This window comes from Gymnogyps californianus, chromosome 7 (assembly GCF_018139145.2).
Source record: "Gymnogyps californianus isolate 813 chromosome 7, ASM1813914v2, whole genome shotgun sequence".
Lineage (NCBI taxonomy): Eukaryota > Metazoa > Chordata > Aves > Accipitriformes > Cathartidae > Gymnogyps > Gymnogyps californianus.
In genome coordinates this window covers 37997187-38025007 of record NC_059477.1, presented here as the reverse complement: position 1 = coordinate 38025007, position 27821 = coordinate 37997187, and the positions used below count along the sequence as shown (strand labels likewise).

At 39.7% G+C, this 27821-nt stretch overlaps 1 protein-coding gene across 1 annotated transcript in view; it reads left to right on the top strand.

Moving 5' to 3' along the window:
* Nucleotides 1-27821, top strand: part of LOC127018516 (von Willebrand factor D and EGF domain-containing protein-like) — a 191759-nt gene that overhangs the window by 125317 nt on the left and 38621 nt on the right. The window contains exons 20-21 of the mRNA XM_050900208.1: nucleotides 776-940; nucleotides 16981-17871. Coding sequence (XP_050756165.1) covers nucleotides 776-940; nucleotides 16981-17871 — 1056 coding nt within the window. The remainder of the gene's footprint in view (nucleotides 1-775; nucleotides 941-16980; nucleotides 17872-27821) is intronic.

The window sequence follows — 27821 nt, the reverse complement described above, 5'->3', positions numbered from 1 at the left end:
GAACTTGCCTCTTACAGGTATCCATCATAATGCTGTAGGTAAGGTGCAAGAATAATGCTGAAAATACTTGAGAATCATGATGGAGACCTCACTGGAGACAATTAAAAAAGATCTACAACCATCATTAAGTTTTTATTCGTCATCTGTTCTCTGTCTTGACACTATTAAATACTTCACAGGCAGTTCATATACACTTGCTACTCAGTGACATCATAAGTGATAAAATATTATATACTACCAGAGTGTTAAATTTTGCACGTAGTTCTAAGATAATTACAGTAGTCTCCCGTCATACAAGGTTTGACACATTAAGGATGATTTCTAGATCAGAAACATATGTACTTGACAGTGTATTTTTAAAGGTAGAGTATATGTGCTGTAGGGTTTGATGATTACCTTCCAGTTATAAAAGACCGAAAGGATGTTGAATAATACAGTTTCTCACTCAGTTAATCTTTCACTTATGCTGAAAATTACAGTTTCTATATTATCCATGATAAATGCCAAACAACTTTGAGTAATAAACTTGAAAACATGTAATTAGAGGACTAATAAATCTTGCTTTAATGAGAAACAGCTGTTCTGTTACACTGTGCCTACAGGACATTCTCATGTTTGGCTCAAGGTTTGGGAACATTCTGCATTAATTAGACTTTAAAAGAATAAAAGCAGTTACAAAGCTTTAGCTGGGCTCAAGCAGTCACTGCGTAATTTTATATATGCATTTGATTTGAGAAATTAAAACTAAACATGCTTGGACTCCCTTCTTTTTTAGGCCATGCAGCACCACTGTCACATATGACTACCTGTGCCAACAGGCCGTGTTTTCCTGGAGTGCTATGTTTTGAGCGGAAACCCCCTTACATTGGATACGTCTGTGGCCGATGTCCAGCAGGGTTTTTTGGAAATGGTCGAATCTGTACCAAAGTCCCCCGACCAGGTACTTTCTAAATTTTAGAATTTTGAAAAGGTTTTGCATACAAAGGCTGTAAGAAAATACGAACTAGTATGGCATTACAATACAATGTACTATATAATCAAACGCTAAAGGTTTTTTCTTTCACTCTTACCTGATGAGCAGCTAGCAGGTCTTATTTCAGGAATATCTGGCTCTATGAGTTGAAATTCAATAGATTAACCACCTCATTTGCCAGTAGGGAGAATTCTTCACAACAGGACTTACTAGATGGTATGAATCACCACATCTGTATTTCTGCCACAGCACTGGCATGGGATTTCAAAACATGTTTCCTCCTCAGTAAGATCAGAACATGACACATGCCAGTATCACTCCGCTTTCCTTCTTTCCTAATTCTTTTGCTGCAAGGCATCTGTTCTCCAAGGTGACCTGTGAAGATGATGATAAACAAAGTGTCATGCAAGAACAGCTATACCAACAACTGAAGGCGACAGATAATTAAAGCATTTCAATAGTATCGTTTGTAGCCTGAGCAATAATCTTCCTTAGGGAGCTCTGAAAGTCAGCTGGTCCCATTAATCTCTGAGGACTGATCATTAGAAGAGGTCTTCTGCTGTGATAAAAGAAAAGCTGGGTCCTGACCTCAGGCAGAAAGTGGCAATAGCATAGCAACCACTCATCAGTCATCCGATCCTGCGCTCTCTCAATGAAATTCTCATAATTCAATGTGTGGTTCTCCGGGGACAGTCTGGATGGTCGTCCCCTTTTTACTGCACAGAGCGATTTGCCAAGAGAACTCATGTTTATTCCTTAATAACAGTAGTTATTAGGTGTCCTGGTTTTGGCTGGGATAGAGTTAATTTTCCTCTTAGTAGCTGGTACAGTGCTGTGTTTTGGATTTAGTGGGAGAATAATGTTGATAACACGCTGATGTTTTAGTTGTTGCCAAGTAGCTCTTATCCTAAGTTAAGGATTTTTCAGTTTCCCATGCTCTGCCAGCAAGCAGGTGCACAAGAAGCTGGGAGGGAGCATGGCCAGGACAGCTGACCCGAACTAGCCAAAGGGATATTCCATACCATAGAACGTCATGCCCAGTATATAAACAGGGGGGAGTTGGCTGGGAGGGGCGGATCGCTGCTCAGGCATCGGTTGGCGAGCAATTGCATTGTGCATCACTTGTCTTTTCTTGGGTTTTATTTATCTCTTTTTTGTTATATTCCTTTTCATTACTATTATTATTATTATTATTATTATATTTTTATCATTATTAGTTAGTATTATATTTTATTTTATTTTGGTTATTAAACTGTTCTTATCTCAACTCATGAGTTTTACTTTTTTTTCCCCGATCCTCCTCCCCATCCCACTGGGAGGGGGGAAGGAGGAGGGCACAGCTCCGTGGTGCTTAGTTGCTGGCTGGGGTCAAACCACAACACTAGGTCAGATTCCTTGGTCTTCTTTGAAACCTTTTTCTTAAGTATTGAAGACAGACTGGCTTGAAACCTGTCACATTGTTCCCCAACCTCCCACACTTGACAAACCCACCTTCACTCCCCATTCTGTATCCAAATCAATGACTGTTACCTTGGTGTTATATTTTAATGCACACTATCAAAGCGGAAGCAATTTTACTGCTTAGTGGAGGTATCATCCAATCTCTTTGAACTATAAATTGATTTTAGCCAGTTCTCTGAATCTAAAGGTCACAAAAATAAACCCAGCATTTTTCTTTCTCTAGCGATAAGTATGTGCAAAGTATTACTTTGTCAGAGTCACTAAGTCAGCTATTGACTCTTCTATAACTTGGTGAAGCTGTAAAAGCAGTTGAGCAAAAAAAAAAAGAATCATTGTGCATATAAATAAACTAACATTTCTGTTATTGCCCAAAGCTGCACCTTGTCGTTAATGGGATAATGGGATATACGTTGTACACCCCAAAGGTCATTTAAATGCTCTTGAGTAGAACAGATAGTCTACAGCTGTAGGTATTGATACAGTAAATCAGACACATTTACATCGTGCTTATATAAACATTAACCAATAAATTTGTGTATGTTCTAAAAAGGGAAGCGTAGACAGTAGTTGCCATTTACTGTGATGCATACCTGTCATACACAACTCCAGGCAAGATTGAAGAAATATCCCAAGTATCAGGATCTGAAACGAATACATGCTTCTTTCAAAAGTGAGCTGTATATCAGTGGCTGGGGGGTTGTTTTTCTTTTTCCTCTCGAATATGCAAACCAAGTCCAGGACTTCATGCTGCAAATGTGGCCATCCAACCAGCTTGAGCACTTTGGGGAGAGAATGAAGAGGAATTATTTTTCGTTCCATCAGAACCTTTTATTCACTCATGTGAATTATATCACAATATAAATGATGAGAATCTTGTGCCTCAAGGTTAAACGAGAGTAGTCATTTGTTTTAATATTTAGAAATGAAAGCAATTGCTGCAGCTGTACGAGTGTCCTAATTTATGACCAAAATGATCGGTTTAACTTCCTTTCCCATGTGCTTTGCTAGTTGAAGCAGAAGTATCGTACAGCATTGATGATTAAAAGATATCAGACAAAAAAGAATGAACTTTCAATTAAATTTGTGTACAGTTATGGATTATGATTACTATGAAATCCTCCCTGTTAGTATAATAGCTTCTCTCCCTTGTAACTTATGCTATCAGTCTTCAAATGAAACAGAACAAATCCTCTTCAGCTTGCTACAGTCCTTGTGAAGGTACTGAGATTATGTGCCACTTCTTTCCAACTCTAGTAATTTTAATATAAAAATACTCTTGCTAATCCCTATTTTGTACTTTTATTGGCTGCTTTTGACATGAAGTTATGCTCAATTGTTGTGATTTAAGGATTAAAGGATAAGTATTTTTTCATACAGAAGCCGCAAAAATTACCCAACTGCCTTTGTAGACTACTGAGGAGAAAAAATATGCAGAAGAAAATTGTTTCCTAAGTCAGTGTTTGATGAGCTGCACCCAAAAGTCCTTCAATTTTGATTTATAATCAACCAAGTACCATTCCCTCAGCATTGATATGTGATAGGTATTAATCTTTTGATGTACTTGACTTACTGCAAACTATGTAACTCCACAAATAAGTTTCTGAGCTGTATTTACCTGCTCTGCCAACAATGCAGGGCCTCCTTCTGTTCTCACTTATGTGTTTTACCTGGCTTGTATACCAGTTTAAATCAACCAGACTTGGTTGCAATTGTTCTTGAAGTACATCAGATTAGTCTTAAGGAAAAACATCACCAGTATCAAAGCCAATAAAGAGTTTCATGTATAAAAGGAAATTATTATTTTTAAAAACACATTCTCATATCAAAACCAAAAAACTATTTCTCTCCCTTCAAAATCCATAAAGCAGGTATCCTACATTTTTTTTAAAAATTTACTAGTAGGATCAAAAGTCCCTTAATTTTGCTGGCATTGCAATAAAGAGGAAAGTCTAAGGAATTTAAATCTGTCCAGGCTTCCCTGAGCACATTTCACATTTGTATAAAATACCTTTTGTTAGAAGAGGTAGATCTATTAAATCAAACCATGCAGTATCATTGGTCATATTCTTGACACAAAGAAAATGAATATATCCTAATGGGGGATGCTGGTGATGTTACTGCATGTTGCAATATTAGTTCTCGTCAGACGCTACTGGTATTTCTCTAGACTGGTTTCATCACTCACAGTCACAGAGATACCCATCTGTTTGCACTTTCTTTAGCAGGTTAGAGAGGTTGGTGTCATCACAAAAGATTTATTTTTTTCCTATTAGTAAATCAGCAATTTTACTGGACAAAGCAGTGCCACATCCATCACCAATAAAAGATTGTTTGTTCAGAGGCAGCTCTTTCTGCCTCTCCTGGTTTAGGGAGCCGAAGATCAAGGGAGAGGATTATTTTATGATCTCTGTAATCGAGTTCTGCTTTTCCATTCTGGACACCACTGCTAGCTCTCCTGCCATAGCAGTTAATTTGCAGTATTGTAGACATTTCGCACTTGATATACTTTTGTATGTGCCAGCTATTTGTTATGTTTACGTACTCTATGTTTTACACTATTCCAGTGTCTGCACCAGGCTTCTGAATTCACTTTGATTTTACATCAGAGAGACCTCTGTGACCTTCTCATTTGCACCACTGTCAGATTAACATCAAGGTGTGGGTTTAAAAGGAGAATAAAATGTTTTGAATTAAAAGAATGTGTGTGTTTAAACACAGTGCTCAGTCTAACACCAGAGGAACATATTAGTCTTAAGTTTTACATTCTTAACTTTTAACTTTGAAATCACTGCTGTCATTATTAGCACTCATCATTGATCACTGTCCATGAAAAATAAATAACTCCAGTAAGAGCTTTGGTCACCAACCCAAGGTTTCATCTCTGGAACTAACTGCAGGAGTAGGGACCTCTTACTGCCTGGAACCAATCAACTGATTTTGCTTCAAGAGATGACTGAAGAACATAATGGACTCCCTTCATCTCTTATCTAATAGAATTGATGAATTTGCATTAAAAAGATCAAGGCCCAGATTCCAGTCTCACTTACACCAGTGTAAATCATAAGTGATTCCATTAAATGAATAGCATTACCCTAACGGAGTGAGCCGAGCACTGTTCCTGGAAGACACATCTTAAAACCTGTTAAGGTAGGCACATCACACAGAGAACTTTTAAATACGAAGTCTGTATGTACCAATAGGTGTAGATAAAATGCATACACTTTTCAGCATTCAGAGGGTGCTTTGCAATGAGTAACTAACCAGTCTTGACAGGTTTATGCAATGAGTTACAAGGCTTCCTTGAAGGCAGGAATATTTTGATGCTGCAGGCATTAGCTGTGAAGTTGTCTGAGATCCTTGCAAAGAAGGCATAACAGAAATACCAAATAAATAGTAAATAATACTCTGATTTGCCTCTGTGTGGTAATAGCTCTCAGTTATTCTTGTGGGCTCCAAAACCAGGAAGCATTGCATCTCAATGCCATGGCTTCCAGCTCCTAGCTCTGACTCAGGCCACTGAAACTCTGTCCACAATTCATCTTTGGAATTTATGGTGGAAGTTGTCAATCGCTTTTGTAAACTATGTTTCAGTGTTTCTCGTCTGCCTATTTCGGGACAAAATATACATTTTTTTCAGACTGACCAGTTATGATGTAATGATGTCTCCTTCAAGGGATACGTGATGAAATGGCAACTGAAGTGGGGTTAGAAATGCCACGCAAAGACATTCCATATAAATTTGGACTCATGAAAGGCACAGTTTTGCAAACGGTACACCAGTAATCTTTGTCTGAGGCCAAGATCAGCCTCACATTTTGGACATAGGCTGTGACCCTTTCCTGCCCTCTAAGTATGTAATTGCCACTGAAAATCCACTCCTGTACTTGTCAAGATAGAAAGGGAGTCTGAGAACTTTTCTGATGGCTTTCTCCTCCTTAGGGATACGTAATAAAATATTAAGTATTTTCAGAAAAATATCAGCAGAGGCCTGTATGGTATATGCTATGACCCAAACATAACAACTAAAGTAGGCACGGTGGGAAGAATATGTTTAGATAATTTAAAAGATAAACGGTTTCCAGCTTCACTGATCCATATACTCTGTCAATCCAGAATTTGTTAAGTGCTTCCAATACAGATGATATATTTAGGAAATGATGTAGCTCAGCAATAGAAGTCCAATGAAGCCCAAGCCATAAAACCACTAGGGAAGAGGACTCAGCTATATGCCATGAATAATATTTACATTCAATCAGAACATCAAGTACAGATTACATTTCTCTCCTACCAAGAATGTGCCACCTCTTGCTTAAGCAATCACTGTGCCATCATGACTTTTAAGTGATAATAACAACTCAGTCTCCGCCAAATAATCTGTGGAGGATACAGGCCCTGTAGTTTTTTACATTGACAGAACAGAGAGCAAGATTATCTCCTCTTAAAATTTCCAAGCTCATTTAATCATCTAGCTATAATAGCACATAGCTTTTAAAGAGAGCCAACCCTGTTTCCACAAATTTGATAAGATTGCTGTTTTGTTAAAGGCACTTAGAAGCCCTTTAAAACTGTAAGTAACTCATACTCGACCGATATCCTGGCCCCATTAAAGCAACACAAGAGTTTTGCCACTAACTGCAAAAGCAAAGCAGGAGTTGAAGAAAAAGGGTTCATAAGCAATGCAAAGCACAGTACAGCACGAGGGGTAAAAATAGGTGTGAAATACACAGACTCATCGTTGCTCAGGACAAATTTAGGACTCGTTCCTCGACATCTTGCTGTTATTGATGAACAGGCACCTACAGATGTAGTGGCACTCACTTCACTGGACTTGCTTGCAGAATCAGGCGATATTCACTGCCAAACCATGTGAATTTTGCCCCCAAAATTACATGTCACATGTATAGAGCTAGTTCATTTCTGAAGGGACACAGCAACAGCCTACAGCTAACACAAGACAACTGATGCTCTGGGATGCAGGAGAAAATAATCTCTCATGCTGATAATTTATTAGATTAAGAATTTCATAGAATCATAGAATAGCCCAGGTTGGAAGGGACCTTGAAAGATCATCTGGTCCAACATTTGATTTCTCAAAGAAAATTTGTATCATATATTATGATAAAAATACAAAAGATTTTTGTTTTGTTTTGTTTTAATTTCTATAGGACACAGGGAGGTAGAACCTCACACTGGAGAGCATCCCCAGAGCTCTCTGGTCTATAAGTGGTGGAACAGCTGATAAATCTTTTATATTACTAAAAAATAACAGTTCTCGCTAAGAGTTTCTCCATGTTAACACATGCTGCTTACAGTACTTATAGAATATTTTCTTAAGAATCTCAGATTTGAATCAAGCTATTGGTTTATGAAATTTTAAATTCTTCTTAAGCTAATGTAATACTTCACAGGAAAGGTAGTCCTTAAGCTTTCTTCTTCCTTCTCCCCCAAACGCCTCTGGCCAGTTCATAACTTCCCCTTTATATTTGTTTGAATGCAAAAATAATGGGACCTGTTATCTTCTTCACAGCTATTTATGTCACAGTGTTGAATCTCTAAGTGACCTCGGCTTGCTTCAAAATTCTTGCTCCATTAAAAACAATAATTTCCATAATAGATCCTCAGAGCCTAAAAGAGGAAAAGATTAAACACAACACTCTTGCTAGCTGAAGTGCCACTATCAAATGTCTCTACTTGCTTTCAAAATACACTTTTCTTAATACGCTTTCAAAGAGAAAACTACAAACGTTATAAAGGCAAGTCTCACGATACGACTGTCCCCAACATGCCACCATAGAATTCAAAGGGCAGAAGTAAGTTTTGTCAAGAGCTGATGACACCTACGTTACCAGTGAGCTATTGCTAAATAACCGTACTTCAGAAACTATTGCATTAACAGCATATGCTGTTCAGATGGAAGATAAGCTTTGAATTCTGCACTAATGCTGCTTAGCTTGGACTTAGGGATGCCGATCCCTCTTCTAAACTGCAACCTGAATTCAATGCATATTGTTCCTAGTCTTTATGCACAGCTAAATGGACACACTGTTCATCATTGCTAACCTGTTGGCAACAGTGAAAAACCCATTTGGTTAAACTACATATAAATTAGCAGAACTGACTAAGAACTTTTGTGACATACCATCTGAAAATTATTATTGAAATTCCTTCCTTTTTGTTTTCTGTATTAAAAAGAAACTATAGGTAGCTGTCAGCCTAATCAGTTGAAATTGTGGAGAATTCCATAAAAGCATGATTTCACTGAGGGTATTTATATGTGCTTATATGGCATTAAAATAGATTCATTACTGGTCTCTACCAAGGCATAGTTCAGACTGTTTCTTGGCTTTCATATGTAAAGTAACTGATTTTTATGTGTTTACAGCCCAAAACAACATAATTACAGTTTTAGACCATTTACTTCTTGAATCGAATAAAAGGAGAATTTCAGTAAAATATTCAAATTTAAGCTATTTTTTCTTTGATGAAATATTATGGATTTTGTTTTGAAGAAATGTTATGAACTTTCTTTATAATCTATTATTACAGTTCTAAAGGATTCTACATAGATATTTCAGAGAATTAGACAGGGATGCTTCAGAGACAATCTGTCTTGATTTAGCCTATTTTGTATATATCTATCAACCTGTTCAAGCCATGAGAGAGTCTGAAGGCCCACAAGGCATCATCAGATAAGAACACAGTTTCTATTAATTTTTCCATCTCTCGCAGTGCTGAGAAGTAAAATATACTGCCAATTCCTGAATAGAAAATATAATTTGGTTTTATGAACTCTATCTTAATACTGTCTTTGTAGCTGCTGAAATAGTACAGTTGCAGACTCAAATAGTTAAGGTAGAACACAAAGAGGAGAGGTAAAAGTTCAGACCTGAAAGATGGACAATGGATAATGAAAGAAAGGACGATAAAACAGTTACGAGGGGGTTAAGTGGGTGATCCATGGTGTTTTGAAACACAACCACACTTCTCCTCCGCCTCCTGTTTTGTTAGCTGGATATTCAGAGAAAAGCACAGGAAGAGCACTTCTAAAAACTGCAGCAGAGAATGGGTTAGACCCAAGGAATGTAAAGAGCATGGAAAGAGATCTAGTAACAAAGGAGCAAGAGGAGCAAGGCTCCTGTGCAAGGGGTGAGAGCACTTCAAACATGCTGAGTTTTTCCAACCCCTAGGAGAGAACTTTTCAATTAAATCTTGAAATAAACTGGAAGGTAGGAGAGATGTTTGAGAAAACATTGTTTGTTTGAGAAAACATAGCTGGTTTATAAATTTCCCTATGCAATCCAAAAAAGATACTGATAAGGAAAAATATTGATAGATGGAAAAAAAATCCCTGTTTGGGGAGCATGCTCATATCTTTGCAATCAGTAATTCTCACACCAGTTTTAAAAACACTGTCTCTGGTGACCCTGACATTAAAATTTCTATTGAAAACTTACTTACAGAAAACATCACAAAAGTAAAAAAAAAAACAAAAACCAACAAACAGAGTCTGCAAACAAAGTGCACAAAATGCCTTATTTTCCTCAAAGGCACATTTTTCTGTACAGCTGTCATTGTGCTCATCACCTTCTTGCACTGTTCTTGCACTTTGCCTGCGTATGATGTCTTGTCCCAAGAATCTTCCTAACCAAAAGCTGATGGATACCTCCTTGGAACACAGATACACATATATTACGTGAAAGTGTCATGTATTATGATAAGTTTCATATTTAAAACTGTTTCATTACTTTCAGACTTGAGTGTCATTCTAGAAATTCAGCTTATAGCCTGATACTATTATTATCTACTCAGGACACTTAAAAAGGAGCTGATCATTTAAAGTCTATGGAGAAATCTGGCTTAAATGAATATAAACTAAGGCAGTATCAGTGCCCCAACTCTAAGTTTTTTGTTTCTCTTAATATCTAAATTATAATGCTTTCTGTTGAAAAAGTTTTATGAATAGAAAAATATTTTGTATAAGCAAAGAGCTATACCTCAGCAAAATCTTTCTAAGGCATTGTTTTGGTATTTGTTGAGTATGAAAGGCATTATCTTTATGTATTCCTTGATATATCTTAGATAAGACTGAAAAGGTTCTCTGACATGTAGTTGGTAATATCATTTCTATATTCATGAACTGTTTGCTTCCTGACCAAGCATCTCAGAACCCCCATTTTCTTTAAATACATCAGTTAATGAATTGAGATGTCAATTATATTGTTCTGAAAACCTAGAGGCAAATGAACTGCACAAAGATGCAAACAAAACCAAAAGACTTTTAATGCGACATAAGCAAACACACTATCTCTTCTTGAGGTAATATTTTCTCATATACTCATAGGATTTCAACATCCCAGAACTGGAAAAGGACCTCCTCGATGGCAAAGTCTAGACCCCATTCCATTTGTGGGAATCATTTACTCTGAATACAGGGAGATTCATAAACAAAGTTTAGTGGGTGAGCTGGCTGAAGATCCCAGGTTTTCTCCTCCGCATAAAGCATTGTGTTAGAGCAGAATAATTTTGTATTTCATACACACAAAACAAATTTGCATTGCAAATTATGAATGGTGTTACAGAACTGTGTATGTGCAGCTGCAGCCACGTTTGACAAACAAAAGAGTCTGAAGCAGAGGAATAGTTCTAATCAGAAGTGGCTGAGTGATGCAGACTCCATAGAATATTCCCTATTGCTCATGATTTTGGTAGGTGAAGGGGAAGAAAATTGCTCACCAGGTAGCAACATCAGCAGCACAATCTCATTTTCTATCAGCCTGAAACATAGCTCAGGGACGGTGAACTAGATGTTCACCTTTTAATTTCATCATTAAAGCAACAAGTGAGTAAATTTACCCATCACAGAAGTGGTGGTTTGAGAGCACAAATTTTACTAAGAGTGAATGTGCCTGTACAGATGGATACAGAGTCACGCGACTGCTTTGCTCATGTGCTGACCCGTCTGGATGTAAGGCACGCTAGGTCCACAAGCTGTCTTGCTCTGTCAGCCCAGCACAAGCTAAATAGCCTGGCTGGTTTGGTCTGTCTGCCTATGCACAGCTAGTGGCTCGCACGCAGCTCCACATCGCTTTCTGATTTGCGAATTCCAGATCTGGGCACCTCTAATATAAAAGTTATTACTCATATCCTCTATTTCCACATTTTTCAAAGTGGGGATTAACTTTTGCCTGTGCCTACTTCCAGTGTGTTGTGTGTTCCTAAACTCTTTTACAACACATTTGACTCTTCAGTTTTTGACATAAAAAACAGGTAAAGGATCATGAACTCTAACTTAAGCTCCTATCTAAATTTATAATAATATCGCAATCTCAATGAGTCTTTAAAATGCTTTTGTTGCTACAAAAATAATCCTGGAAGTACACCCTTTGTAAAACTTGGGAAGTCGAAGCTGTACCTCACTTAAAGGAGCTGAGGAATTTATTCTGGGAGTTACTGCTTGTGATTGTAAGAGAAGGAACACGGGTGACTGGGAAGTCCAACCAGCATCTGAATGTGGAGAAATTCTGGATGCTAAAGAGGAAGGAAGGGAGAATCAAAGCTATATTTCTAAATATTTGGGAGAGGGAAGACATTAGGGTATGCTTGGATGGCTATACAGAAGATTTAGGAATTAAACACACTCTGACTGGAGAAGAAAGTTATGCCAGAACTTAATCAAATAAAACAGCAGATTAAGTATTAATGGAAAAACAGAATTTCCCTAGAGCTTCCTATTGACAGCTGCTCTGTTTCCCCTTTCTCACCAAGTAAATACAGAAAAAAATATTAATGTGGAAAAGTAGAGATAGAGAAATGGGATAATCCTTAATACTCTGGTAACAAGACTTCTTAGACCAGTGTAATTTTTCTATTCTCTCTTGACATTTTAAATAAGATTTATGTGCTGGTAGATGTTTCAAATTTTAAATGATGACCCACATAGTGTAATATGTCAGAAGAGCATTTCTCTGACGACATTCTTCTGAATGAGAAATGTGCTAGACAGCATGTACTACTAAATGTTAATAGCTCTAAAACTACACAAATTGTAAATTTATTAAATTGTGTTAATAATGAATTCTTAAACTCTTCACAGAATTCTGAAATAGTTGTCACCTGATCAGAATTAAAGGTGCCCATAATCTTCTGAACTGACAGGCAGAAGAGACCACAGCCAAATGATCTTGCTAAGGAGAAGGAGCCAGTCTCCATCTGAAGAGTAGACTGGTTTGGGGCATTTTATTAGATTAAAGGAGAGAGCAGCACTTGAGATTACATGGCGATGCTTAAGGTGTCTCCCTCATGCCATTATATAAAAAAGTTATACCTACTTTTAAAAAACAAAATGTAAGTTTCTAACTAACTCAGCTGCAAAGAGAAGTATGGCAATGAAAAGGTAACAAATACTCATGTCTACAAGAAGCTTAAACAAGTGTTTGAAGTGTCAGCTGCTAGTTGTAGGCCAGGATGGGGCTGTCTCCAAGGCACAGGGCTTGGGAAGAAAGGTGTGGAGGAAGTCTAAGACCAGCAAAGACTTAGGTGAATGGCACAGAGGAATATGGTAACCAGCCTGGTCCACCCTGTTCCAGGCAGAGTATGAAATGTGTGCTGCTTCTCTGGGAACAGAAATGGTTGGGTCAGAAGGGGATGGGATTTCTCTTAATTGAAATCCAGATGTGGCCTTTTTCTGAAAGCTTGTAAATGCAAAAAAATTACCAGAAACTCAGAAGAGAGAAAATTTATTAGATTTCTGTGTTTCAGAGTGTTGATATCTCACTCCGGGTTTAAGACACTGTCGAGTGTCTTCTCTGTTTGTGAACTGCTGTTTTCGCTAGCTTATATAGTCATTTTATTACCTTCAAAATGAACACAATCCTCTTCAACTACAGATATCTAGTAGTTCACTATAAAATGCAATTCAAGTGAGAGAAGAAATCAGAATTTGCTGTGCCTTAACAATGCCGTAATGGCACTGGCAAGCATGAACCAGAGGCTGGTTATGATGATTCTGATTTATGAGCTCAGTGCGAGTGCACAAAACATCTGAAACACCGGGTGAACCAAAGGCTGGGGGGTTCTCATGTGAGGGAACTCCTGCACCACATAGATGGAAAGTGTCCTGGTGTTGAGTTGGATGAGGGATGTTAAACTTCTGTCTCGGAAATTTGCCCTCTGTCACCCTGGTTCTAATCTTCCCCAGACAGGGGGACAAGAGAGGAATCTATCTTCTTGGGGACTGATCCATCCCGGCATTACGCTGTGCTTACAGCAATGTAACTCCACTGATACAAATGGAGCACCTGCCATGCACAGCTGGAGCAAAACAGCAGGTTCTTGGTCTGTTGTCTACCTCTGTGAAAAATAAACTCAGCCTTTCCACTGCTGCATGTTTCCCTGTGAGTATAGGCAGAAATACTGACAGGTAGTGAAAATGTGTTTTTTGTACCATCACATAACCTTGAGCACTTTGCCTTGTCATTTTTTTGTTATTTTCATCCAGTCCGATATGTAATCATACAGTGGCATCACAGAGAAAACCAGATTCATGCAATCACAGTGCTGCATTGATAATGGGTTATACATTTGAAGATATTGATCGACTGCAAGGAAAATAAATTGAAGTAATACAGGATTTGAGAAAGCTGTTGACTGCAGACAACTGAGTCTGCAATCTTTTGGTATACTTCTTTGGTTTAGCTTCTTTAGATATCTGGAAGACTGTAGAAAGAAATTTCCAGGTATTCCAGAAAAAATCTATCGTATTCTAATCATTAACTAAATTGTACCATATCACTATAAGTAAAAATCTGAAATAATGAAAGCTGAGAGGACACTCTAGTCGCCACATTTGAATGACACCAACATCTTATGAAGTTTAGTGGCCTCTACAGAGTGGATGAGGGGCCTTGATTAGTATATATCATAATGAAGAACCAACCAAAATGTACCACTACTCTTCATTGGTAGTATTTTTTGAGATGTAAAAATTGCATTATCATAGATACACTCCAACAGTATGCTCCCCTTTACAGGGAAGGCTGAAGCTTATTTGCAGGATGGGCATATCACCTATATCATCTGATAAAGAAATAAAAGCTTTCCCTTTCTCAGGTAGTCAGTCTGATCCCCTTACTAGTTACTTGTCACTTGTCACAACTAAGTAACTAGTTACTAGTTACTTAGCCAGCAACTAAGCACCACGCAGCCGTTCGCTCATTCCCCCCACCCAGTGGGATGGGGGAGAGAGTAGAAAAAAAAAACTTCATGGGTTGAGTTAAAGACAGTTTAATAGGACAGGAAGGAAGGAAAAATAATGATAATAATAAGACAATAGTAATACTAAAAGAATTAGAATATACAAAACAAGTGATGCACAATGCAATTGCTCACCACTCGCTGACCGATGCCCAGTTAGTTCCCGAGCAGCGATCCACCCCTCCCGGCTGACTCCCCCCAGTTTATATACTGGGCATGACGTCATATGGTATGGAATATCCCTTTGGCCAGTTTGGGTCAGCTGTCCTGGCTGTGTCGCCTCCCAGCTTCTTGTGCCCCTCCAGCCTTCTTGCTGGCTGGGCATGAGAAGCTGAAAAATCCTTGGCTTAGTATAAACACTACTTAGCAACAACTAAAAGCATCAGTGTGTTATCAACATTCTTTTCCTACTAAATCCAAAACACAGCACTATACCAGCTACTAAGAAGAAAATTAACTCTATCCCAGCCGAAACCAGGACATTACTAACATTTAGTTAGGAGGAAAACCCACTTAATTATGACACAGTGGAAGAAGCTCGAAGCTATAATCAGGGATCATTTTGGAAATTTGTCAGAGAGGTCATTCAGCCCTTCACTGTCATTCCTGTTGATTTCTGGTCCCTGAATCGAATTTTCTAAAGGCGGTAATGATCATCTATTACTGATAATTTTCTATGGGGATATTTCTTTCATCTTTCTCTCATTCATTTTTAAATATCCTTTGACTTCTATCCTCTCATGCTCTTTTTGCTGATGTTCTCCCTGCTTCACCATCTCTTTTCTTCCATTCTGTGTACCTCATCATTCATCAGCCTTACTTTGGACAGTAAAATCCATGTATTTACCTACTGCTTTACTAAATACCGTGTATTTACCTACTGATGTCCATAGCTTGATCCAGTACCATTGTAAAACTCCAAAACATTATGCTTCAGGGCAATAAAAACTCATCAGCCACCAGCAGAATGACACTGTTTGTCAGCCAAATAAACACAGCTTTGGATGCCAGGATTTGCTTTGATCTAGTCAATGCGTTAACTTTCATTTTGATCTTTGCCAAGCATCTTAATCTCTTTCCTGGCTAACTATGGCTAATTTCTATATCAATAGGAGTTTTAAGAAAGTGATTAATATTTATATTTAAAAGGAAGAGGTACATCCTGCATGGGGTTAACCCTAGAACCAAGTGAGGGTTTTTTTGTTCAGGATCCAATATATTCCGTTTCCTATGGAGTGAGTATGCCAGAACCGGTTAAAAATAGCTTCTTCCATTCATTAGAGTCAGCAGATGGCCATTAATCTTCCTGAAAGTATTGATTCAAACTACTCGTCTCCACTTTCAAGGCCCTTCACAGACTACCCTCTCCCCATCTATCATCCCTCCTTACACAGCTGAAAAGGTGGCTGGCTTTGTAACAAGTGGGTGACAGTTACAAACCAGCAGTCTCTCTTACATGCTGCCCCTCACGTCTGGAGGGAGCTGTACACAGCATTAACAAAGCTTTTCCATTTGTCTCCTTTAAATGCTTTCCTAAAACTTTCCTTTGCCATAAGGACTACAAAGGCATTACATAGTTATACACTGGTGTGATGGGACTAGAGTCTCCCTAGGACACGATCTTGCCAAGGACCTTCTTAACATTGTTTATGTCTCCATCTCTGATATCTATCTGTCCCAAACTGCAATGTCTTGTCTTACACCTAGACTGCAAGAGCTTGAATGGAAAGTCTCTGCGTTATGTACTGTCTAGCAGAACATTTCCCAGCACACTATTGCAATGTAGGCAGTTAATAAGAAACAAATATTAGCTCAGGTGGTCAAGAACTGTAGGGTGCATCACGGAAAGGTGCACAGTGCCAAAACCTCATGGACTAGCGTAAGCCAAAATCAGTAAACCAGCATGGCATGTGTTTTTGCCTGGCTGCAGTTTAACCCCTGTAAGCCCAGTGCTGCACCTCAAAGAATAATGCCTGACCTTCACTGAGACTTACTACTTTAGGCTCAATGTTAAGCCGGCATAAATATATTTCATCTAGTTCATGAACTGCCACCCTGTAAGTGTCAGTATTGCAGTTCCCTGTGCATCCACTGCTGGTGTTACCCATAGCAGATAACACCATATCATTTCTATGCCAGCCAGCACAAACATGCCCTTAGCATATATGATAGGTGAACTCTTTTACTTCTAGAATTTATGTTCTCTTGTTTGCTCAGAAGCTAAGTGTTCACTGCAGTTCCTTTAAACTCTAGACCAGTAAATATGGCTAATATGTATCTTCCTTCTGCCTTAGTTTCAAGATCTCCCCAAAGCCATGTGGATTTTGCTGGAAGAAATATTGAAGATGCTAGAGGCTCTCACCAAGAAAACATTTTAAAGACATCAAGAAACGTATATTCCCTTCTTTCCCAAACCCAAATTCCAAGACAAGAAACTATTTACCTTTTGGAAAGAAACTCCACAGTCATTAACACTCCAACCCTTACAATGAAAAGGAAGACTTCCCAAGCTCACATATCATCAGCAAAAAAACCTGATATGGAGTCCACAGCACCTGAGAAACAATCTTTTGTTGAAAAGAGAAGTGATGCACATACTTTCCTTCTGCATGAGGAGCCAGACCGCAGAGCCACAACTGTCAGTGTGACACCCCATACCCCTCTCCATTATAAACAACACAAACCAGGTACAACACGGACTGTTCCTTCTCATCGCAACACAAATGCAAGTTCATTCTTTGCAAGGCCACATGCTGTTCAGCAAACTCGTTCCAAGCACGGCTATTCTCCAAGGAAATGGCCCGGTCGAGTCGCAGTCTTGAAGACTAAACCATCCCAAGATTTCCCAATAGAGCAGCAGAGAGCATCTCCTTTGGCAACATGCCTCACCTCCCCCTTCCATTTAATAGATTCTTCCCTTGATACAGCTCCCCGGAGTGCTAGCGTCCCAGCAGGGTCTGCTCCCCAAGCAAGGCTTCCAGCACAGACCACAGCAGCCAGAAAGGCATACAACACAGCGATGGATCATGTGGAACTGCCAAAAACCAGCAGCAGGATGCATCAGAAAGTCATTTGTGCTAATATGCCGTGCTTTACTGGTGTGCAGTGCGAGCCGGCTGAAGATGGAGGATTTAAATGTGGGCCTTGTCCCACTGGATACAGCGGTGATGGAATTACATGTGAAGGTAAGGGGGAATATCCTCTTTCAAATTCTTTTATAACTTCAAATCTAATAACACTCCAAAGTAAAAATTAATTTGGTTATAAATTTGGAGATTTTTCTAGCTGGGATCATTTTGGTTTTCAAAGCTTATTATATTTCAAAATAATAGACAAACATTCTATAACTTTGAAAAAGCTCTTTCTGCTTACAAAAATGACATTTATTTGATAATATCTAATCTATTGAAACCAGGGACAGATTGCGATCTTGCTTATCCTTGCTTAAGGCCAGATTCATTCTACTGAAGTCATTACATTTGAAAACATAGAAAACTTCCGTGGGAAACAGTAAAATTGACTCCGTTTCTCTATACAACACATATTCTAGGAAAAACTAATTGTTCTACTACCTTAAAAATTACTTTTAAATAACTCTCTCATACCTTAAATACAAAACTGAACTTGTCATCTGAAATGTATAGCACCAGAAGGGTTTTCACAATATGAGTTATTTATTAGACAGCTTAGAATACCTCCGTAAAACAATAGTATTATGCACATTGTTGAAACAATGAATTCCCTGACTTAGCTATCATTAATTACACCTTTTGTTGAAACCCCTCTGATAAGTTGATATCTTAATTGGCCTTTCACTACACAAAGCAAAAGTATTGGCATCATCTGTTTCATTCTCTTTCACATCTGGTTTCTCGTGCTCTGTGCACAGAGCAGACAGGCATAGGGGGGTCTCAGCTGGGATGCACTGTGGAGGACCTTGCATGGATTCCTTGCTGTAAGCAAGGCTTCGTGGGGGTGTAAAGCCCCCAGCAATACTGCAGCCCTCTGAGCTCAGAGCAGTGCTGGAGATGTATTACAAAACGCGTAAGAAAAGGTTACTATAATCTTGGGTGCTATAATTCTTGCCTGTTTGCACATTTCTGAAATGCTCCTTCTAAAGGACTTAAGGTTACTTGGCACAAAAGACCCTGTCTTTGACCTCTGTTTTATACCTGGAGCTGGAAAAGTACCAAGTAGCTCCTAGTACTGGGAAGCCCAAAGCAAGTTTGACCACAGAATGGCCTCCCCTCAAAGACCAGGCCCATGTACATATGAATGCTTATGAATATGGGCATACGGCTGCTTTGTGTATATTTAGTATGCCCATCAGTATAGTTCTTAAAACATAAATCTGCCTCTGCCTTTTACTGTCTCGCAAGACGAGATGTCTTCTTCAATTACTGGTATTACTGAAAATCTCTCTGGAGAGTCCTTAGGATGAAATACTTTATTACCAACATCATTCTCTGTCTTGGGGCTTTATGACACGATACACAAACATCCTTTATTTGTCTCTTGTCACTGACTGTGTCACCTGACTCAACAATAAGCCTGTCTGCTCCCTGCTTCTCCTTCACCCTGAGCCTCCCTGCACACCTGTGAGCAGCACCTTGGAACGTGGCCAGAAGTGTGAAGAGCACCCATTGTACCTCCAGCCATTGATGTCTCTTCCCATGTCAGATGCAGCTGATTCATCATGACAGATGAAGTTGAAAGATGAGGATAATTCCTTGGACTAAGGCCTGTCATAACCTCAGCTATCACCACCTTACAATCATAGAATCATAGAATGGTTTGGCTTGGAAGGGACGTTAAAGGTCTTCTAGTTCCAACCCCCCTGCCATGGGCAGGGACACCTTCCACTAGACCAGGTTGCTCAAAGCCCCATCCAACCTGGCCTTGAACACTTCCAGGGAGGGGGCAGCCACAACCTCTCTGGGCAACCTGTGCCAGTGCCTCACCACCCTCACAGTGAAGAACTTCTTCCTGACATCTCATCTAAATCTACCCTCTTCCAGTTTAAAGCCATTACCCCTTGTCCTGTCACTACATGCCCTTGTAAAAAGTCCCTCTCCAGCTTTCTTGTGGGCCCCCTTTAGGTACTGGAAGGCTGCTGTAAGGTCTCCCCGGAGCCTTGTCTTCTCCAGGCTGAACAACCCCAACTCCCTCAGCCTGTCTTCATAGGAGAGGTGCTCCAGCCCTCTGACCATCTTCGTGGCCCTCCTCTGGACTCGCTCCAACAGGTCCATGTCCTTCTTATGTTGGGGGCCCCAGAGCTGAACGCAGTATTCCAGCTGGGGTCTTATGAAAGTGGAGTAGAGGAGGAGAATCACCTCCCTTGACCTGCTGGTCATGCTTCTTTCGATGCAGCCCAGGATGTGGTTGGCTTTCTGGGCTGCAAGCGCACATTGCTGGGTCACGTTGAGCTTCTCAACATCCAACACCCCCAAGTCCTTCTCAGCAGGGCTGCTCTCAATCCACCCATTGCCTAGCCTGTCTTTGTGCTTGGGATTGCCCGGATCCACGTGCAGGACCTTGCACTTGGCCTTGTTGAAATTCATGAGGTTCACACGGGCCCATTCCTCAAGCCTGTCAAGGTCCCTCTGGATGGCATCCCTTCCCTCCAGCGTGTCGACTGCACCACACAGCTTGGTGTCGTCGGTAGACTTGCCGAGGGTGCACTCAATCCCACTGTTCATGTCACCAACAAAGACGTTAAACAGCGCTGGTCCCAATACCGACCCCGAGGAACACCATTTGTCACTGCTCTCCACTTGGACATCGAGTCGTTGACCACAACTCTTTGAGTGCGACCATCCAGCCAATTCCTTATGCAGCAAGTGGTCCATCTGTCAAATCCATGTCTCTCCAATTTAGAGACAAGGATGTTGTGCAGGACAGTGTCAAATGCTTTGGACAAGTCCAGGTAGATGACGTCAATTGCTCTTCCCTTATCCACCAATGCTGTAACCCCGATGTAGAAGGCCACCAAATTTGTCAGACACGATTTGCCCTTAGTGAAGCCACAATGCCACCACGATTGTACTGACTTCGCTCAAAGCAGTAGTACTCTCTAAGAACAGGAAGCAGCAAAATTGAACAAGTGATCAAAGCTTAGATGAGACCAACATTTGAGAAATCTTCAGGCTTCGATGCAACATCCGTGGCAAGTGAGCAAAAATGTCGACAGACTCAGACACTACCGATAGTTGTCACCTTCCTATTTGATATCAAAATTCACGGAGACAAAAGAAACAGCCCACCAGTAGCAAGTTTTAAAACCTGTGGAGCTTGAGGGGATGTGACCTTTGTTTAATAGAGTGTCTGAAAATACTCTAAGATAATAAATACTTTACCAAATTATATTTATCTTTTGACAGAATGTAATTTTTTTTTTCCAGTTGTGCAGATTCAAAATCAGGCTTGGAGGACTGTTAGGGAAAAAATAAGCAGCATCCTGAAAACGAATTTCACTTCAAAAGTAAATCATATGACATTTTGCATCTGTAATATTCTTACCCCTTTGGACAAGCCCCTCAGTCTCCCTGTTATGATTTAGTTGGAAGTCTTCTCCTTCTGCTCTGTCTTCCTGCTTTGGGAATCACAGACTCACAGGAGTCCAGGCTGGAAGAGACCTCTGGGGATCATCAGGTCTAACCTATTACCTTCTTTTGGAAGAACATAGCTAGATGTCAGTGTGTTTGGCTTATATTCAGGCATCTAAACTGAGATATGTTCAGATGCTCTTAGCAATTTCCGTTTAGATCATTCCCTTCACTACCGACAACTTTGTCATCTGTAAAAAGTAGGACCTTGCTTTTGCCCATCTTGCTTTGGCGTAATAAGCATTACAGATGCTTAATTCTTTTACTTCTGGCAGCAGCTACTTACTCTGCAGATGAGGTGAGATGAAGTAGTTCCTCAAGGCTCTACTCATCCCTCCCATGCCCTTTCCTATAGCTGGCCGGGTTCTCAGCTTGTAGAGCTCTTTCACCTTCCTGCACAAAGGCAGTATCACCATTTATTAGTGGCCTGATGTTAAGACTAGTCTGCTAAACAGGCAAGGCCTTGCAAAACTTCATTTCAGAGTAGCATTTTGGAGATAGCCAGCATCACCTACACAATAATAAAAAATAAGTAGGGGAGATAAGGCCTACTGTAGTCCACTGGATTCTCCCGCATGTTCTCTTGCAGAAGATGCTCGCTAGCATTTATGGAGTAAACTTAGCCAAGAGTTCCTCTGATGATGAGAGAGGTTACTAAATACCTAATTTCCACTCTGAGTGCCCTTTTCAAGGATATATACCATAAAACCAGTGCATTACCATGGTACGTACACTCCTAGCAGTTTTACGGGACAGCACCTATCATCTGCCAAAGCGCGCTGCAGAAGTGTCATAACACTTACAGAGCTTTAAACGTTTCAGCTCAGTATGCCAATCGAGTAAAAACCTAGTACTTTAATAATCCATAACTAGTCCAAAGAGGATTGTTTTCAGAATGTTTCTGATATTTTGTCTGGTGTATTACAAGTGGCACATTGTCCTGGTTTCAGCTGGGACAGAGTTAATTTTCTTCTTAGTAGCTGGTACAGTGCTGTGTTTTGGATTTAGTGGGAGAATAATGTTGATAACACACTGATGTTTTAGTTGTTGCTAAGTAGCGCTTATTCTAAGTCAAGGATTTTTCAGTTTCCCATGCTCTGCCAGCGAGGAGGTGCACAAGAAGCTGGGAGGGAGCACAGCCAGGACAGCTGACCCAAACTAGCCAAAGGGATATTCCATACCATAGAATGTCATGCCCAGTATATAAACTGGGGGGAGTTGGCCAGGAGGCGTGGTTTGCTGCTCAGGCTTCGGTCAGCGGGTGGTGAGCAATTGCATTGTGCATCACTTGTCTTTTCTTGGGTTTTATTTCTCTCTTTTTTTTGTTATATTCCTTTTCATTACCATTATTATTATAGTAGTAGTAGTAGTTAGTAGTGTATTTTATTTTACTTTAGTTATTAAACTGTTCTTATCTCAACACACGAGTTTTACTCTTTTTTTTTCCTCCTCCCCACCCCACTGGGAGAGGGAAGCAGCTGTGTGGTGCTTAGTTGCTGGCTGGGGTTAAACCACGACACACATGTAATGCAGCACTTTGTAACATTTGAGGCTAGTGTTCTGAAATATTCATTAATGCTGTTAGTCACCTTAGAGCAATCACTCATCGTCCTGCCTCTGCTCCCCGCTCTACAACAGGGACACACGCTTGCACTTTCAAAGATGCTGTATCCACTGGACAAGGAAACAAATACTGTCTTTTCCCTGGGCTCGGTTTATTCACCAGGGTCTGTGCATATGGCACTATCTGAGAGCAGCTGTTGTACTTCTTGAGCTCCTTAGGGTGCCCTAAGGTGGAACATGTCCTTTCCATTCGATAACAGGGTTGAAGTTAACAAAAAATTCTGCTCTGGTCATCATTGTTGTGCTTCTTTCTGAGAGACCTAGACCTGAAGACTGAAGAAAGATAAGAATTTAAGCCAAATTTCTGGTCATCCTTGCTTTTATTTCTCTAACCCCAAGTTCATTCGATAGGGAGCATCTGGTTACTAAAACTGTATGATTAAAAAGTCAAAGACTCAGTTCCATAGAATACAGACAATTACTTAAAGCTATTTTGGATTAGGTGACAGTTAAGGACTACTATCTTTCTAGTTTTTTAGTAGTCATAAAAGTTCCTCAGAATTCCTATGGAAGATAAAGTCATGCTGCTTGAGAAACATTTTCTTAAAAATGTTAAGTCAGTAAAACTCTGGGATATTTTATAGGCTTTGCACAGTATTTTCTAAGGGAAGGGGGAGCCTAGAACAGTAGTAGTCATGCTTTCTGCTCAAGAGTTAAAAACACAGCATTGCCTTGACATTATAAAACCACTGTTCAAGCCAAATAATTTTCAAAATAACAGGAAAGATGGAGTAGTTGAGAAAGTATTACGACCTCAGGATGAACAGCTGGATGAAACGAGGCAAAAAAAATCAGGTAGCTGACATTCGTCTGTTCTGACATTTTTACACCCAAAAAGCTCTACCATATCAGACCAAAAGTCCTTCCCCCATCGCCAATAGCTACCAAGAGCAGATGTCTGGCAGTATATGGGAAAGATACAGGGATACTGTCCAGAATAGTCTCTCAGCAAGTTATGGATCATGGGCTTCAAACAGCCAAGGTGATGCCTTTGAACAGTACCCTGTTCAACCTTTCCAGGCCACGTCTGATTTTGCAGTTTTCTATCCTATCCCCCCAAGTCATGTCTTTCCCAAAGACCTAATCTATTCACTTGTTCTTTGTACAAAAGCCCTTCTGTAACTTTGGTTATCCCTGTCACCTTTTTCCGCATCTTTTCCACTTTTACTATATCTTTTCTGAGCTGGGGGATCAGACCTGAACACGGTGTTTAAGATGCAGCTCACCATGGATACAGACCATAATAAAGTCTGGCATTTTGTGCTCTGCTCTTTTCTAAGTGTTAATTCCTAACATTTTATTTGCTTTTTTTGACTGCAGATGAGCACTCAGCTGACATTTCACAAAACAATATCCATTAGCACAACCTAACCAGAACCGTTGTATGCATTTGTATTCCCACTTTATTCAGTGAAGATAATCTTAATTTTCTGTGTGCTATGATAGGTATTTATTTCGTAACTGGGCTCCGGACTGCTGGACTATTTAAATATGCATATGAGTTATTTTAATTGCACTAATACATGCTTTAACCTTATGCTTTATTTCCTTTATCTGTGTATCTTACATGCAAAAGAAAGGCTTCAGTCCACAACTTTTCAAAGGAAAACCAGTAACCTGGTAACTTTCTTTTCCATTTTTTTCTCTCCCTTGTGCTGCGCATATTCAAACTTCATCTGTACATTTAGGAAATTAGATTAATGCATCTTTCAAAGAAAAGAAATAATGTACAATGACTGCATGAAACAAGGTAGACTACACTCCTTCCAGTGAAGTCTGTCCTGACCTGACTGGTTTTCGAATTTTTAAATGGAACTTCAGGTAATGCTCTCAGACCTCTGAGCCTTGCTTTAGTGGCGCGTGCCCAGGACCTCATGTGCCGGATGGCACAGGGAGTTTACTCGCTGTTGAGGTGTTAAGCAATAACTCTGTCCTGGAAGCCATTTGCTGATTAGGCTATCGAAAATGGAGGAAACAACACAGCATCTGGTATTCCTGAGTACCCCCAAAGTTATCGTAGAGAAACTTATAAAAACTGCATGATCTCATTTTAATGGAAAAAAGAAGTTTCGGGATAGTTCCCAAAAAGCCCTTTCAAAGAAAACAATAACAGGCTTCTCCATTTTCACCTCCAGATTTTAAATTATAAACATAAACATATGTACATTTGACAGCAAGATTGACCATTTGCAGCAATGTTTTCCTCTTTACTGATATTTTATACCATCCAAAACCGCTTAGTATAAAAACACTGCAATACCTTTGTACAATTTAGCAAATGTTTATAGAAAAAAAAATTCATTCCAGAAAATGAAAGACAGAAGTTTTGGAAAAGAATTTGACACAAACAGTGTATTTCTATTATGGAGGGAAATGTCTTTTAGGTGACTATTACTCTCGCTCTCACGTTGCAGCCAGTGTTCAGTTTTTACCTTTTGCTATTCACCAGTAATAGAATAGTTTTAAACATTTTACCATTAAATGTCACTATAAGAGCTAAATGTTTTCATATCCAAAATACCATGTTCTTTTCTGACAGTTCAGATGCATCTCGAAATGTGTAAAGGCCAGATGGAAAGTACTCTATTCAAATGGACACATTCGCTTTAAGTGCTACATACAAAACACGCTGAAATAAAGCATAATATGTTTGAATGTCACTCTGCTTGGCATAGCACTTAGGCACCTGGAGGCTTTATGCAACCATCGTCCTACAGGAAAGGCAATCACATTTCACGTACTTCAAAAAGAGTGGTACCTTTTTCCCAGGTTTTGTGTTTCCCTGTCTCCATGCAGAGAATATTAACAAATTCTACCTACTGTTAATTTCTGATTGCAAAGAAATCCCTTTATAAACACGTCCTGTGCTCACCCAAGCCCAGGAGAATGGGGGTGCTTCAGATGGACGTGTGTGCAGCGGACGGGTCGGCATCCTCCTCTCAAAGCCCTACGCCTGTCATTGACTTCAGTGAGATTTAGCGCAAGCCCCCGAACGCAAGTGGTGGCTTATAAATATAGTGCTGCACTTTTAAAGGAATAACAAATTTCTTTGAAAACAGCTTCAATTTCTTTCCCTTTCTTCCACTTTCCATTTCATCATGGAGTGCTACCTGCTGTTTGCCTTAATAGCACGAGACCCCGGGCTGCCTGAGCCTCTGACCTGCTCCAACAGCTGCTACCGGTGGCTGAATTAGAAAAATTTTGGGAAAGTTTAACACTAACTGCTTAAATGGGTCCAAATCAAACCTATTTAGTTGTCCAGACAATGTCAATTTTTTTTTATTCTTTTTTTCTGAGAGATGTACACTTCAAATTTCAGCTAAACAAATGCTGAATTGTAAATGTCTAAACCTTATAGCCCATCAAATCAAAACTAAATTTAGGTTAATGACATTCTCAGCATGTATAGTATGGATCTAAACTATATCATCTGGTGAGTCTTCTGTTCTCAGGCATGTCAAATCCTAAAGTTATTTTAATGCAACATTGAAAATTTCACTGTTAAAACTGTAGGTATTAGGAAAAGTAAATACTGAAGTACCTGTGTCCTGGTTTCAGCTGGGACAGAGTTAATTTTCTTCTTAGTAGCTGGTACAGTGCTGTGTTTTGGATTTAGTGGGAGAATGATGTTGATAACACGCTGATGTTTCAGTTGTTGCTAAGTAGCGCTTATCCTAAGTTAAGGATTTTTCAGTTTCCCATGCTCTGCCAGCAAGCAGGTGTGCAAGAAGCTGGGAGGGAGCACAGCCAGGACAGCTGACCCGAACTAGCCAAAGGGATATTCCATACCATGGAATGCCATGCCCAGTACATAAACTGGGGGGAGTTGGCCGGGAGGGGCAGATCACTGCTTGGGCATCGGTCAGCAGGTGGTGAGCAATTGCATTGTGCATCACTGTTTTTTTTCTTGAGTTTTATTCCTTTTTTTATTCCTTTTTTTTTGTTATATTCCTTTTCATTACAATTATTATTACTATATTTCATTATTATTATTGTTAGTGTTATATTTTACTTTAGTTATTAAACCATTCTTATCTCAATCCACGAGTTTTACCTTTTTTTTCCCAGTTCTCCTCCCCATCCCACTGGGAGGGGGAAGGAGTGAGGGAGCGGCTGCGTGGTGCTTAGTTGCTGCCTGGGGTTAAACCACAACAACCTGAAGAGCAGATCTAATACCAAATATATTTCGTTAACGTTATTTGTGTCAAAATGGTTTATTTAAAGGTACCTTCTTGGAGCTTGTCTTTTAACTGCAATTGGAATTTTAACTGCAATTACACAGTCCATTTTCCAGTTTTAAGAACAAAATGTGGTACATTAGGTTTTTTTTCCCTTGTAACAATACTTAAAATGAAAGATGCTTTGTTTCAGATCTCTTTGTCTTCATTTTGCCTTTTCCTTGGAATAACCTTGCTTAGCTTCATATCCATTATAAAAGACAAAACTCTGCCAGTAAAGTGTGCCAAAGTACAACATTTTTCTCTTTATTCACTTCCCAAGCACAAGGAAAGATATTTTTCATTCTGTTATGTGAGGTGGCTTTTTTTCCCGAAGGCGTGAGAGCCAGCTGACACACATGCCTTGCTCTGCTCCTGCACACAGCACTTCTTCGAGTGTCAGTGGTTGTCTTCTGCCTTCAGTGGTCTTCTCTCCTCCTCTCCTGTGTTTGGCATACAAAACTACCTCTTATTAGAGGGCTGCAAATAGAAGTGTTCATGACATCAGATGTCAGGTATCTACCTCAGATCTTAGGTTTAAGAGGCTAAACCTTCCAGGCTCCCTGCACAACAAAGCCATTAGGCTCATAACGATCAACATTTAAAAAACAAACACGTGTCTTCAGCAAATAGCCTGTTTCAGGAGCTGCAGTACTTTCCAGCTTTACGCAGTACACCCGCTCCTCCTCT